We start from the raw sequence: 13,978 nt of genomic DNA, 5'->3' as shown, positions 1-13,978 counted from the left end.
TTGTGCTTTAATCAGCTCACGTACAACAGAATTTCCCAACTTGTTCGACTGAAAATGGCAGACAGCATCAGCTTCTTGTGGGTCTGAGTTTTCTGGTTGCTGACATATGAGGAAACCAGCTCAGTCATTTGTACAGTGTCTAGAATGCAGTTATCTGCCCAGTTGTATTTTTTCACCCACAAGTAATAGAACTCCATTCTTACTCACATGTCCTTTGCATTAATGAGTGAGCAATTCAGGAATCCTGTCACATTATCTCCTACTCTCTGTTCTACTTGGACAGAATAAAAATAACCTTGAGCAGTAGTGAAGATCAGACTTCTCCCAGCCTTAATCTTGATGCCAGGGCAATAGATGAGACAGGTTTCTGACAGAAGTGCAGCATCATCCACAAAGGCCGTTTGGTCCCATGTCACTTCAACATGGATGATTTCAGCTGAATAAGATGTTACTCAACCATACAATGAAAATAATGAGCATTGAGTCATCAAAAAACTTCAATATATAGGTAGCACACTTTCACTTTGTTAGGACATGTGTCTTCTTGAAGAGGAAATTGGTAGATACTGATTGTGGAAGAAAATAAAAATAAATTGCCTTTTCTGTGAAGGTTTTCACCTTCTTGGAAGGTGTGTTAGTACTTGAAGTGCAGTTGCTCCTTGGATGTACTCAAAGGAGATGGGTCATAGTTAATTTTTTTTTCCCAGTTCAATTTCTTAGCCACATAAATGCTCTACAAAGGTGGAGGGTTGTTCTGATTAAAATCCTGGGGATAGATTTGACTAACGAAATAGTGCAACACCATTGCTACACATGGATCTTCCTAATTTTATACAGGCATTGAATCTGCTCATGGGTGCAGTGCTTTATGGTATGCCTTTGTGAGGCACATTTTAAAACAGAGGAGCTGCTTGCAGCTGTTGTTTGTGCAATTGGATGTGCTGTGCAGCTGCTGGTGTTTGCATCCAGGTTGGTTCCCTGTTTGTCAGGGTGTTCTTCACACTGCACTGCACACAGGCTATGGCAGTGCTGCACATGTTGATGACTGTTAAGTGCCAGCTCTCATGAGTAAGCCCTCCTGGATTTGTTCAGTGCTGTGACCCCATCCTGGGATGCCCAAGAGGAGTTTGCCCGTGGAATGGCTGTGCTTCCCTCCAACCAGAGCCCAGGGCACTGCAGGAGATGAGTTGCTGGAGGTGACTTTTTTGCATAGCATATGAAACAAATTCTTGACCTCTTGGGGCTATTTATTAACTCTGCCAGTTTGGCCAGATTCCAATGTGAATAATTATCCTCCTTTTTTAATTTGTTCCCACTGGTTTTAATGAAGAGTTGTATTCACTTCTGGTTCTACCTTATCACAGTTGGCTGTTAATCAGTTGCTGTGTTTTGAACTGTAGGTGGGAGTTGCCTTTTAATATGAGGATACAGATTCAGCAGCTCAGATGTCTGAGGTATTTATTTAGCTGTGGATAAAAGCTATTTTATCCAGACAAAAGAAAATTAGGACCAAGGACTCTGTGTCTGTAATATAAGGTAAACTAAATGAACCTTAACTACCTTACAGTTATCTCTAAGCCCAAATATATTGTGGTGGAACAGTGCAGAGACATGGCTTCCACATAGACCCCTCTCCCTGTTTGGTGCCATGCAAAGTAGACAATAAATTCTAGTCTGGCTTTAAAAGTTAAAGTTTAATTTATTTGTAATTGAGTCCATGAATAATAAAAGTATTTTGATCATAAGTATCTGGAGTTTGATATTGGTATGGGGGACAGATTAATATTTTGAATAGTGAAAAAAAAATCCTGCTTTGAAGACCTGAAGGGAAAAATACAGCAGCAGCTAATTATAATTTTTCCACACAGTTATGCAGAATGTTTCACTGGCTTTTAACTTCAAGAGGAGGATGAAGAATATGGGACATGGTAGATTAAACATGTTTAGGTCTCTTAGATATGTATTTCTGTATCTTAGGTTATTTAGATTTCTTTTTAAGGATACATTTGCATTGCATGATGACAAAGTAATTATAAAATTTTCTGCCTTTTCCTTCTGCCATGTATTTTTACAATTCCAGCTTGCTCCTGTATTTGATCTATGTTTTCCTATTTTCATTTAAGAACCTAGTATACAAAACTGCAGCTCCCAAGAGAGCATTAAGTGTACATAATTTGAATTGTTTAAAGATAGAAATCATATAAAAATAATCAATTTTTAATGCTGGTGCATTACAGCTCCTTTATTGGCCACTAGAGCCATGCAAAGCAAACAGAGCTCATGGCTCAGTGAGTCAGCTCTCCTCTGCTTTGTTCTGCTGTGCTGGGCAGGGCAGAGGGAGCGTGTGCTTGAGCTTCACCTTGCCTTTGGGGACCCACCTCCTGCTGTATGGGCCCAGGCTCCCTCTCCCTACATGCCTCAAAGAGCTTGGTCCTCTGTGTTTGTTCCAGTAAAGTAATACTGGCTTTCCTTGCTGTGCAGGCAAATAGGAGAGAATCTGATTGTTCCTGGAGGAGTCAAGACCATAGAGGCTAATGGGCGCATGGTTATTCCTGGGGGAATAGATGTCAACACTTATCTACAGAAGCCCTACCAGGGGATGACTGCTGTTGATGACTTCTATCAAGGCACAAAAGCAGCACTAGCAGGGGGCACCACCATGATCAGTGAGTACCAGCAGAGCTGTCTCTGTGTGGGGATAGCTACCAGAGGCTTCATTCTAATTTTCTGAGATCTTCTGGAATGAATCTTCAAATTTCTGGGCACTGTGTTTGAGATCCATTCATCATTGTTAACCAGGGTTGGCCTGAAAATGAGCCTATCCTCAGAAAGAAATACAAGCATGTGGAATTGTCTCTTGGATTTTCCTCTGAAATACAGAACAAGCATTGAGGTATAATGCACGTAATCTTGGGATTTTTAGAAAGCAGTGTAGGTAGCGCTGTAAGTATATGGCACAGAAAATCTGCTGTTCCCACCTACTGCCATTTCAAGAGCTTTGGAAATAAGAAGATATGCTTATGTATGAACTTGGATTTGGCAGCAGGAATTCAGGAAGACCTTAACAGAGATGTCCCAGAAGAACATCTTTGTTGGTGAAAAGAAGAGGTGTTTCTAGTTGTTAAAGACCCTTCTTCTGTCTACAGATGGTGGGACAAGGTTTATCTCTTTCCTTCTGGCTGTGACTTGACTTTGGTTAGATGTTGTGAGGCAATTGTTCAGGTGCCATAAAGTGTCTTAGCTTCCTTGTGGAGTGGAGTTTCCCAGTGGAGTTTTATTCCCACTGAATTGGGATGTGGATTTTTTTTTATGGTGTTGCCTGTTACCCATATTCAGGCATCTGCTGAAAGACTCTTTGGCCATAGGCACAAAATGCACTGTTGTTCATTCCTTTAGTTATTAATTTTTTTCAGTCTGTGTTCTTCAGTTGAGTATTCCTGTGCAGAGTTAGGCTTGCAGATGGCATTGGTAAGCCCATCCTGGTTTGTTTTTGTACTAACTGGCCCTGCAGAGAGAAGTACCTATGCATAAATAGTCATGTCTTTGTGTCAGTGGGTGGTGTGGCACCATTAGAGGCAGAAAGGCTGAGGCAGGGGAGAGGCAGGGCATTCAATGGACTGCATAGTGTGACAGTGTTTGTGCTCAACGTCACCCCTGTTCAAACCTTTGGCTGTATTCCCAGTTTTGGCTGCTGAGAAAACATTGAACATCTGCACTGATGTGTTGATGGGGCAGAGTGGGCCAGTTCAGAGACTGTGAGGCACTGGTTAATTGTTGTGCTTACTGTGAAATACACAGAAATGGACATATCAGACAAGAGCTACACTGAAGGCCAGAACCTGGGGTCTCTTACAATACAGTAAGGGGAAAGACAAATGTTTCCTAAACTGTGAGGTGTTTGGGTCCCCCTTTGTGTGTCTATTGATGCTGCACCAAGCAGGTTGCCAGACTCATCTTTAGTATAGACTGTTCACAAAGTCTGCTGCACCTGGGGCAGCAGGACCTGGCTGACAGCCCAGAGTTACAGTCAGCACACAGACTGCCTCCAAGGCTGCTCCTCTGGCTGAGGTGCTGGAAGGCTGCTCACAGGGAAATCTGAACAGTGTGCCTACTGTCCTGCTAACACACACTCAATCTCTTTTTCAGTTGATCATGTGCTTCCAGAACCTGGAACTAGTTTACTGACCTCCTTTGAGAAGTGGCATGAGGCAGCTGATACCAAATCCTGTTGTGATTATGCTCTCCATGTGGACATCACCAGCTGGTATGATGGGATTCGAGAAGAGCTGGAAGTACTTGTGCAAGACAAAGGTTAGTGAGTGAAATGCAGTAATATTTTTTTGTTTTATCGAAATATCATATAAAGGTGAAATTTTGGAATATTTTAATGAATGCATAGGCACTAGCTGGCTAAGATTCTTCACTACCTTGAACTTGTATTTTCACTTGCTGCTGTGTAAAATAGACCTAAAACTTTGTGCATATATATGACTTTGTCCAGTACAGACATGGAACATTAAGATGCTTACATTGTCATAAAGAAATTTATCACTTTATCCTTGCTTGTATATGTGGAAATAGGCTCAGACATTGCATAGGTAGGGGGGTTTTTTTAAGGTTAAGACCAGTACTTAGGATAATCACCCCAGTCACCTTATATCCTCTATTTAATGAATAAGGAAAGTGAAACGTTTCAAAGCAGTGGTTCAGGTTTTAACTAGACTGAAAAATTTGATTCAGGTGCCTCCAATTAAATCCAAATATGAAGAGCACATGGGGCTGTGAAAATGTCACTACAGGCTAGATCTCATTTTGCAGCAGTGAATTGGAATAATTTACTTGCTGAGATTTGATTTTGTAAAATAAGACATGCCTGTATTTTTAGAAGATTCCAGTTAAAAAGAGATGCTAAAGTTAGGTATCTAATATTGAAAAAATGCCCTGATTTTCTCAAGTGCTTCTCTCTGCTGGCTTTCCCTGAAGTTACTAGTTACTAGAAGATGCCAAAATTTCAACGCTTGCAAAAAAAAAAAAAAAAAAGCTCACTTATTTAGGAATCTAAGACACTTCTATGGGTTTGACTGTGTTCAGTTAACAGGCCTACTATCCTGTGAGATGCTATAGGTTGCCTTACCTGGACTCCAGCTACCAATTCAGAATAGCACAGATGAGACCTCTCCTAAATGCATTTCCACACATGCAGGCTCAATGTGGCAGTCTCATATAAGGAGGGCACCTTTGTGGCACCAGATACCTCTGTGTGGGCAATGGAATCTAGCCTTCAGAAGATCCTAACTTAGATATTGTTCCTTGAAATTGTGCCTGACAGCTTGTATTTTCTTTTCAGAATCATATATTTTCACATATTTTTCATTTTCTACATTCCTTGAAAACATATGGATATTAATTGAAATATTTTCTGAAATAGAATGTGATTTCCATGGGCAAATCAGAATGACTCTTCTCTTGGGAAACCTAAGTGATGTGTATATGCAGCACCCTTTGCAATTTGTAGAGCTAGTGTTGACTTGGATGTGAAAAGTTCTCTTTATAGGGAAAGGTACTATCAAAGTAGAAAAAAAGCAAAATGCTATTTTTGAGTGTTGTTTGCTGAGATGCCGTGGAGGTGCAGTCACCTGGGGGAGTTTATTCCATGTCACAGGGTGCTAACAGTACATGTGTTGTATAACCAGATTTTAGGCAACAAAACACTTCCATCAGCAAAGCTGCACATAATTAGAGAAACTGCAGCTGGTCTTACATAGGTCTCTAGTATAGGGGATTTTTACAAGGTGATGACATCTGTCAACACAGGCTGTGCTAAATCTGTGCTGTTTCCCTGCTATCAGCATTAACATGAATCTGCTGCTGTGCTTTAGCTGACTGTGCTCTCAAGACAAGTATATTGTGCCTTGTTTCAAAGGTTGGATATTATTTTCCAGAGCTCCCTGACCACAGATGGCTCAGCACTCCCAAATTTGCCCAAGGGTTTACATTAAAAGCCTGGTGCAGACAGTTAGGTTAATAGTTTTCTCCAACTATTGAAATGTGAGTTTTCTATGTAAATCTGACCTGCCTTTGAGTCATCAGGGGAAACAGAAATCTGTTCATTGGTTCCTGAACTGAGATTTATGATGGAGCCTTGGTGGCCTCTTCGGTGGTGGGAGCATTAGGAGGTCACCTTTGTTCTCATGTATATCTCAGGCAGGCAGTGTGAGTTACATGTTGGAGACACAAGGTAAGGTTGAGTATGAACTCACAAGCACAATAGGAAATAATTCAGCATGGCAAGGCCTTTCAAATTAATGGGTAATATTTCCTGATAATTGGAAACATTTAAGCCAGCTGGTGCAAATAGACTTGATGTCAGTGGAGTGACCCTGGTTTTCATCAGCTGGAATCTGGATTGAATTGGTTCTTGGCTGATTGTGGGTGAGTGAGCTGAGTGACAGGGCTCAGCTCATTGTGTTTCAGAGCTGCATGTGCCTAATGCAATCAGCATGAGTAACAGGGGAGCTCAGAGAGTGGCTGTTGAGGTGCCTTGTCATGAGGTATAATTGAACAATTAATCAGTTTTAAATCAATACAATGCTAATTTAAGGAGACACAGCCTTTGGAAGTGCCTGAAGATTTTATAGAGCCAAATATTGATTATAAACACTCCAACTTGGATAATTTCAGCAGCTATTTTGGGATTGAGCTTCTTCAGTATATGCAAAGGAGCAGGAGCCTAAAATTGCTGACATGAGCCTCACTGGTTACTTTGACTTTGTCACTGTTCAGAAAGTTCAGGAGTACACTGTAGTCCTGCCTAAAATTTGGAGAGGATTCTGTTGAGTACTGGTGTGAGAGCAAATAGGACATTAACAAGAACGTAGTGTGTAACAGATGTGAAGTATTCAGGTCAATAGGCCACAGACCAGGGCTTTTGAAAAGCTGCATAATTCCAATGAGTAGGTCAAGGAGCCAGGCCAGGGCAAGGAGTCTAATCTTGGATACCTGTGTATGTAAATTTGTGTAATTTATCTTGGTATCTGGTGTAGGTGCTCTCTTTGCAAGGCAGGATTGTTCACACCCTCTCTCCTGTTAGCTGTAAAGGCAGCCCCTGAAATGCTCTCCTGCTGTGTGTGTGTCTGGTGGCAGCTGAGGGTGGGAATGTGTGTTTACATGGGAGAGCTCTGCTTCTGCCCTGTAGTAAGGAGCAGGCTCAAGATCCTATGGCAGGTTCCCTACTGGGCTCCCTTCTGCTTCCATTAATTTCAGGGAGAACATTAAACAGAGTGAGAGCAAAACTCAGTCATTTTATCAAGGTCAGAAGAGGGCCCAAGAAGATAGCAAGGCAATAAAAGAGAAAGGATGAGAATATATATTACTTGGGTCAGGGTATGTGTTTTCTCCCCCCAGCAGTCAGGGAAAGCTGCCTTACCTCCTGCAGGACTGTGATGCAATGAATGGTGGTGGATAAGGGAGAGCAATGGGTACCCCAGCCCTGGCTCCCAGAGAAATCCCTGTGAGGTGTCAGTCCTGTGCCATCACTGAGGCAGTCAGCTTGCCTTGGAGCAGGCCCAACATGTCCTCCTTGCTTTGTGTGGGCTCAGGCACCCCTGCAGGAAGGTGGCTCCTGGCTGCAGCTGACATCTGACACGTGGGGTGGGTTTTTGGGGAGAAAATTGAGCTTTGCTCTAAGGCAGGTGGGATGGGTGTGCTGGGCCTTGCTCCGGGCATGAGGCTGCAAGCATTGGCCCCAGGCAAGGCCCAGCCAAGCTTAGGTTTTAAAATAAGAATGTAATGAGTACTCTGAAATTGTAATGAGGAGTAGATGGAGGGATTACAGTTAGTAAAGGCTATATGTGTTTTCTGAACATGATAAATAGGAAATGGGAAAAAAGGATGGGTTTACAGGCTGACAGAGTTCCACCGTTCAGGCTGGATTTGCTCAGTGTGGAAGTCAGCAAGGAGGGGCCAGCTCCTGCTTTGTGTTTCTCTCTGAGCTGCCTGGACTTAGCAGGAGGACATAATGCCAGGCATCATTTCAGTGTTTTATCTTGCATGCATCCTGGGGTATTTTAGTCCTGTAATTGTAAATAAATGAATTCTGTGTGTGTGTGAGCAGTCATACCCTCTGCTTAAGGATGTATTTGTTAATTTTAGACTCAGGAAGAAGTTATATCTTCATCAGAGATATTTATTCATTTTATTCATTAATGTAGACAACATGAACAATAGGAATATTTTCTTCTTGCCCCAGGAAGCACAGTTTTCATCACAGCCATTTTGAAATGCAGCATACAGAGCTTAGGTAGCTTAGAATTTACTTTTTTTTTTAAGCTAGAAAACTATGATTCTGTTCCTTGGACCAAGCTGGGGATCTTGCCAGTAGACTAGAAAGTGATATGACACTTAATATGAATTCATATGTACAGAAATTATGAACAGAAGACATTTGTAAGTTGCATTCTTTAAGAATACAAAGCTGTGTAAATAACCAAATCTTTGAAATAAATAGCAACGCTTATGGGAATTTGAATACAGGAGGTTATTGACAACTGACACTCAACAGTAGCATTTCTTAGGGATTTCTGAAATTTGAAACTGTTGTCTTTCTTGGCTTTTTATGGCTGCCAGCATAAATCCTTCCTTCTTTGGAAGGCAGAAGAAGAGGTGTGGTGAGCTGCCTATAAAACTGGTTTCAGGCTTTGTTTCTACTCCTTCCCACTGTCTACCATCAGCTAAGCTAGGCACTTTGGAGTGTAAGGTCAAGAAAAAGCAAGCCTGTATGCCCATTCAGATACACATTTCCTACACCTTCTCAGCAGTTTGGGGGAACCTAACCAGAAGTTTTGTCTACCAAAAATCACAGTTTAGATCAAGCTGAAATATTTTCCTGAATAGCTAAGGAAACTGTAAAAGAAAAACACTGATTCACAGAACCTTACACAAGGTTTTTTAAACTTCACAAACTTTATATGCTTGCTTTAGCCACCATTGCTTGGCTACAAGCAATCCTCTTTGCAGTGGTGGCTGGGTTACTCCAGGGATGAACACAGGCTACCCACAGCATCCAAAAAATTCCCCCAGTGTAGAGGGCATCCAGGCTTCTAGTCCTAGCAGCTGTAATGCAGCTGTGAAGCCCTGCTTGATTTTTGGCAATCACTAGTGAAAAGCCTAGTCCAGACATACTCTATTACTTACTTTTCCTTAAGTTCTTGTTCAAATACAATGTAAGAATACGCTTACATGGCAACACCTTTGAATTTTGTCTTGGAACAGGTGTGAACTCTTTTCAAGTCTACATGGCCTACAAAGATCTCTACCAAATGTCCGACAGCCAGGTATTGCTCTGAATGCTTTTCTTTCCTGTGATCTGTCCTCTCTCTCCTCATCTCCCAACATTTGAGGAGTTGCTGAGGTTGAGTCCCAGAGAAACACTCTCACTGGCTTGATTGGCTCTGGGAGGAATGTGTAGAGGTGGTTTACTCTCTGGAGGGTCAGTTCTGAGCTATGCAGAACACCTGTATGTGTTTCCTCAAGTGTATGATATTCACCTTGTGTAGAGATCTTCTGGTGTCTCCCAACATTGCAGCCACTCAGCTCTGCTCAGGATTTCACTCATTTTATTTTGCAGTAACCTTTTGAGGACTCTAGGTCAGAGAGGGAGAAAAAGATGAAGCACTCAAGGCAGTGGCAGTTCTGAGGCTTCAAGAGTTTCTTGGTTGTGTAAGCAGCTAAATGGAGTTGCTCTTTGGGGGAGGTGGCCTTTCCTCATTAGGGCTGGAGATAACAATGAGCTTGTTTGTCCAGAGCTCATTACAGATTCCAGACTCTTCAGCTTTCCCATCCATACATATCAGGCCACTGTAAATGGACAATGGCATCTGTTAGTAATAATAATGTTTGCTTATTCAGTTGATAAAATGTTTCTTTCTTACTTATTCCCAGAGCTACTGCTCTTGGTCTCTTAAATAACTGTTGTTACACCTCCAATACATGTGGTTTTAATTGGAATTTTGGACATAATAATTTATAAATATTCTCTGACAGGCAGTGCCTATTAATTTCAACTCCCTGTTGGAATTGCCAAGAGGAATACATCAAAATGTTTAATGTGTGGCTGGACTAATGGCTGTTACCTTGTTTAAATGCCCATGTTGCAAGCTATAAATTGCAGGCCATTCAATGCTGCCTGAAGTGCCCTAGTGCAAAAGTAGACACTGAAGAACCTTTGTCCTCCATATTTAATCTGTGTTTGAAAACTGGGCTTCCAGTTACTGAAGTCTGGTTTAAAAAAGGGACATATAAGCTGAATAGCTTTTGGAAAGGAAACTGTCTCAGTAGATGTGTGCTCAGAAATTACCAGTAAAAGGATCAACTACTGCCCTTCTTTAGAGATGGCTGTTGAATCTTAGAAAGCAATTAAAACCAAGCATGCTCTAGAGAAAATGTTGCAACTTTTAATATCTGAATTAATGATGTTGCTGAAAGCTCAGCAATGATGGCTCTAAGAAGATGGTGCAAAATGCCTGCACTTCAGAAAAGAGATGTTTTAGCCTTACTAAAAGTGCCTATAGTACATGGCAATAATTCTATTTTACATTTGCTAAAGCTGCAGAACTACAGGGCTGCTAAACTTAGCCCTGCATGGGAGGGCAGGGGGAGGTGGCCCTGCAGTGCAGGGGCTGGGGCAAACTCTTGTCCCAGGGAAATCCAGCCCTGCTGTTAACCCTTTCTTGGTACAGCTGGTGTGTACAGGGGTGGGTACAGCACCAATCAGTGAAGCTCAGGTTCTGTGTAGAAAAGAGATAATTTGCTATTCACCAATATAATTACCAGCACAGAAGGTACAAAACTGAGGTGAAGAGAGAGGTCTGAGTGTTAAGTAATGTGTTTTCCTTATTCAGCAGTGTTTCCTTCTTTGTACTACTTGCAGCTTTATGAAGCCTTTACCTTTCTAAAGAGTCTTGGGGCTGTTATCCTGGTCCATGCTGAAAATGGAGACTTGATAGCTCAGGTGAGTGAACCATCGTTTTTGCTTCACTTTGTGAGATGATAGATATTAGAGAGGAGAAGTTAAATAGGCCAGTCAGAGAATGGGTAGGAAGAGGGGAACTTCCTGGAAAGAGCTTTAATTGAACCTGATGCCTTGCACACTGTTGGTATAAAGCTTGGGATAAGAGAATGGGAGTCCTTTTGCAATAATTGCCAGAGCATCCCTGAGATAGGGCAATGATCCAGGCAGCTCCTTGCCTTGGAGGAGCAAATGAGGACTAGATAAGGAGGGCAGAAGGAAGCAAGAAGATTTCTTCTGAATCCAGCAGATAGAAGTGAAGCAGAATAATGTAAAGCCTTGTTCAGAGATTTTGGGTACAAAAAGAGGATCTGAAAGAGTTATATTAAAGTCTTTTGCTGCAGCTATCAGCATAAGCAACACAGTGAGTTTGGAGCAGGTATTAAAGCTCACAGACCTATTTATTTTTGAGAATATTCTTATAAATCTCTGAAGTTTGAAAATAAGAACTACTGTGATCTTGTAGACATTTCAAAAATGTGTGTTTAAGTATAATCCATGCTCTTAGAAGATGCATCTCGGGATCAGGAAGCTGGGTTCAAGTTCAGAATGTTTCATTAGAGTGCCCTGCATCTCCAGTACAGTCCTTGCAGGTCGGTGCCGTGGGAGCTGCTGTCCTCCCACTGGGCTGTACCATGGCTCTGATCAGTGCCACAACACACTGAAACATGGAAAGAGGCAACCCAAGGACAGCAGCTGATGGTAGACCTCCCACTGGGCTTTCAGAGGCCAGGATCCCCCTCTGAAACAGAAGGGGCAGGTTTGGGTGGGTGTTGTTTTGATGCTGCATTGTGACAGATGAATCTTTGAAGGCTGTTGCAGAGATGTCTCACTGCCCTGATCTCCTACATGCGTCGAGCCCCTCTTAGGTCAGTGAGGCTCTGAGTGAGCCATCTTATTTATCTGCTGAGCTGCTTATCTGCTGGCTTATCTGCTAAGGACTGGGCTGCAGAGCTGACAAGGAAATTAGAGCAGCTAAAGCTGTCTTTGAGATCTGGACAAGGCAACCCACCTTGTCTCACATCTAAGGGAGAACGTCAAGGGAATGTTTGAGCTGTTGGGCAGTGTGTAAGAACTCTTGCCTTGGGTGTATTTTGTTTTTTCTTCTGGGGAAAAAGCACATCTCCATCTGCCTGATTAGAATTTACCCCCTTTGAGATCTGCCTTTCATTTTAACTTTGACCAGAATAACCACTGGGATCAAAAGTTACTAGTGAGGAGTCAGCAGGCACATACAGTGTGGTTGTGTCCTTCCCCCACTGAGACTAGGTGACAACCCTCATTTGAGTTAAAGAGAGGAAAAAGCTGATTTCTCATAGAGTTTAGCATGAATAAAAACTACTAAATACATAATTTATAGCTTTAATACAACATAAAATATCTAGTAGACTTAAAATGACTATTAATAAACATGATTAAGTCAATATTACTGTAGGAATGGCAAAATAAAACAAATCAAATGGCATCTCTGGTGTTTTGATACATTGCCCATTAAAATCAAGGCGCACTCATGGTATTGCATATTTCATAGAAATCTATTTCAGATTTCTATTTTTCTATTTCGTTTTTCTCTGATCAGCCTTAATATATGGCCATCAAATATGAACAACTAGGACAGAAAAATTACTAGGAAAAGAGGAAGTAGTAAATAAATGTAAGTTATGTTATACATCAATATATTTGTTCACCATTGCCATGTTTCATAAAATCAGTCTTTCTCTATGCTTTTATGTAGAAGAATTGTTTGGATAATGAAAACTTCCTGCACATAGGTTTTTAGGACTGTCCTGTGAAAATACAAATTTGATCTTGTGAAACAAATATTCTAGTGAATTATCTATATGATAGTTAATTAGCACTATCAAGTCCTCTTATAGGGGGTAATTTATCATATGATCTGATTTTATACTTCCTTCAAGATGCAAATCTGTCCTACTTTGGGTATCTATTCTGTGCCAATGTGCTATTTTTTCACATGGCTGTAACTTCATTTTATTGCTGTATTTTAATTATCTGAAGTCTTTAACTGGCACTGTTCAGAGTCAGTGCATTAATGATCCAGAGCAGCTGTTTTTAATAATACCTATGAAACCTTATGTTTTTCTAACCAAAATGTTCTTACACAGTCAGATTAATGCATTCCTGTTAATGCCTCTTCAGCCTTGATTGATTGCAGTGAAGGCTAAAGTATATATGAATGTTGACTTTTCCAGTTTTACCAGAGTATGTTGGTAATGTGTGAGCTTTTCACCTTCAGAGATCTGGGATCAGATATTTATTAGTTGACACATTCAAGTATGTTCAGTAACTTCATCCTGGTCTCTAGGGGACATTTCTCTGTGTCACAGAGCCATTACATCACTGAGCTGAGCTCATTAGAGCCCTGTGGGCAGGCCAGGTCAGGGCCAGAGGTCCAGTAGCAGCTCTGGTCCCACTTCTGCACCGCTGTCAGGCCTGGACCAACCTCAGATGAAAAGGGGTTGACAACCAGTTTTTGCAAAATGGGAAATAAATTCCAGTAACACTGCTTGGCCTTAATTTTATATTTAAAAAAATATTCTACTGCTATGAAGCAGGATAGTGCAGATTATGTTTTGACAAGCCCCCATTGATCCTGAGATGGGGTCTTTGATGAGAACACAGTGCCCTTGTAACTGGAGACCACTGTTCTGTTTCATAAAAGCATAATTTTAGTGATTCACTGTTAGGAAGAAAGTGTTACAGAAAATGAAAGTGTTGGCAATGCTGAAGGTTTAAGAAAGTGCTTTGTGCATTGCAACCACAGAGGAACTTGAGCAAGTAAATAGGGAATGGCAGGCTGTAAGTTCCCATAATTACCATTTAGTGTGTTGGTTGAAGCCCATTTCCTGGGCTGGTGTCGTGCTGTTAAGTAGGACTTCTGGGGGGCAGAGG

General features: G+C 41.5%; 1 protein-coding gene across 2 annotated transcripts in view; it reads left to right on the top strand.

The window, feature by feature from the left end:
* CRMP1 (collapsin response mediator protein 1) overlaps positions 1-13,978 on the top strand; it is a 49,890-nt gene that overhangs the window by 19,558 nt on the left and 16,354 nt on the right. For both annotated transcript variants that reach the window (XM_059470833.1, XM_059470835.1), the window contains exons 3-6: positions 2,482-2,666; positions 4,147-4,311; positions 9,271-9,332; positions 10,928-11,008. In XM_059470833.1, the coding sequence (XP_059326816.1) occupies positions 2,482-2,666; positions 4,147-4,311; positions 9,271-9,332; positions 10,928-11,008 (493 nt within the window). The remainder of the gene's footprint in view (positions 1-2,481; positions 2,667-4,146; positions 4,312-9,270; positions 9,333-10,927; positions 11,009-13,978) is intronic.

The sequence above is a fragment of the Ammospiza nelsoni genome, chromosome 4 (assembly GCF_027579445.1).
Source record: "Ammospiza nelsoni isolate bAmmNel1 chromosome 4, bAmmNel1.pri, whole genome shotgun sequence".
NCBI classification, from domain to species: domain Eukaryota; kingdom Metazoa; phylum Chordata; class Aves; order Passeriformes; family Passerellidae; genus Ammospiza; species Ammospiza nelsoni.
The sequence above is the reverse complement of the archived record's forward strand: the minus strand, read 5'-3'. Positions and strand labels throughout refer to the sequence as shown.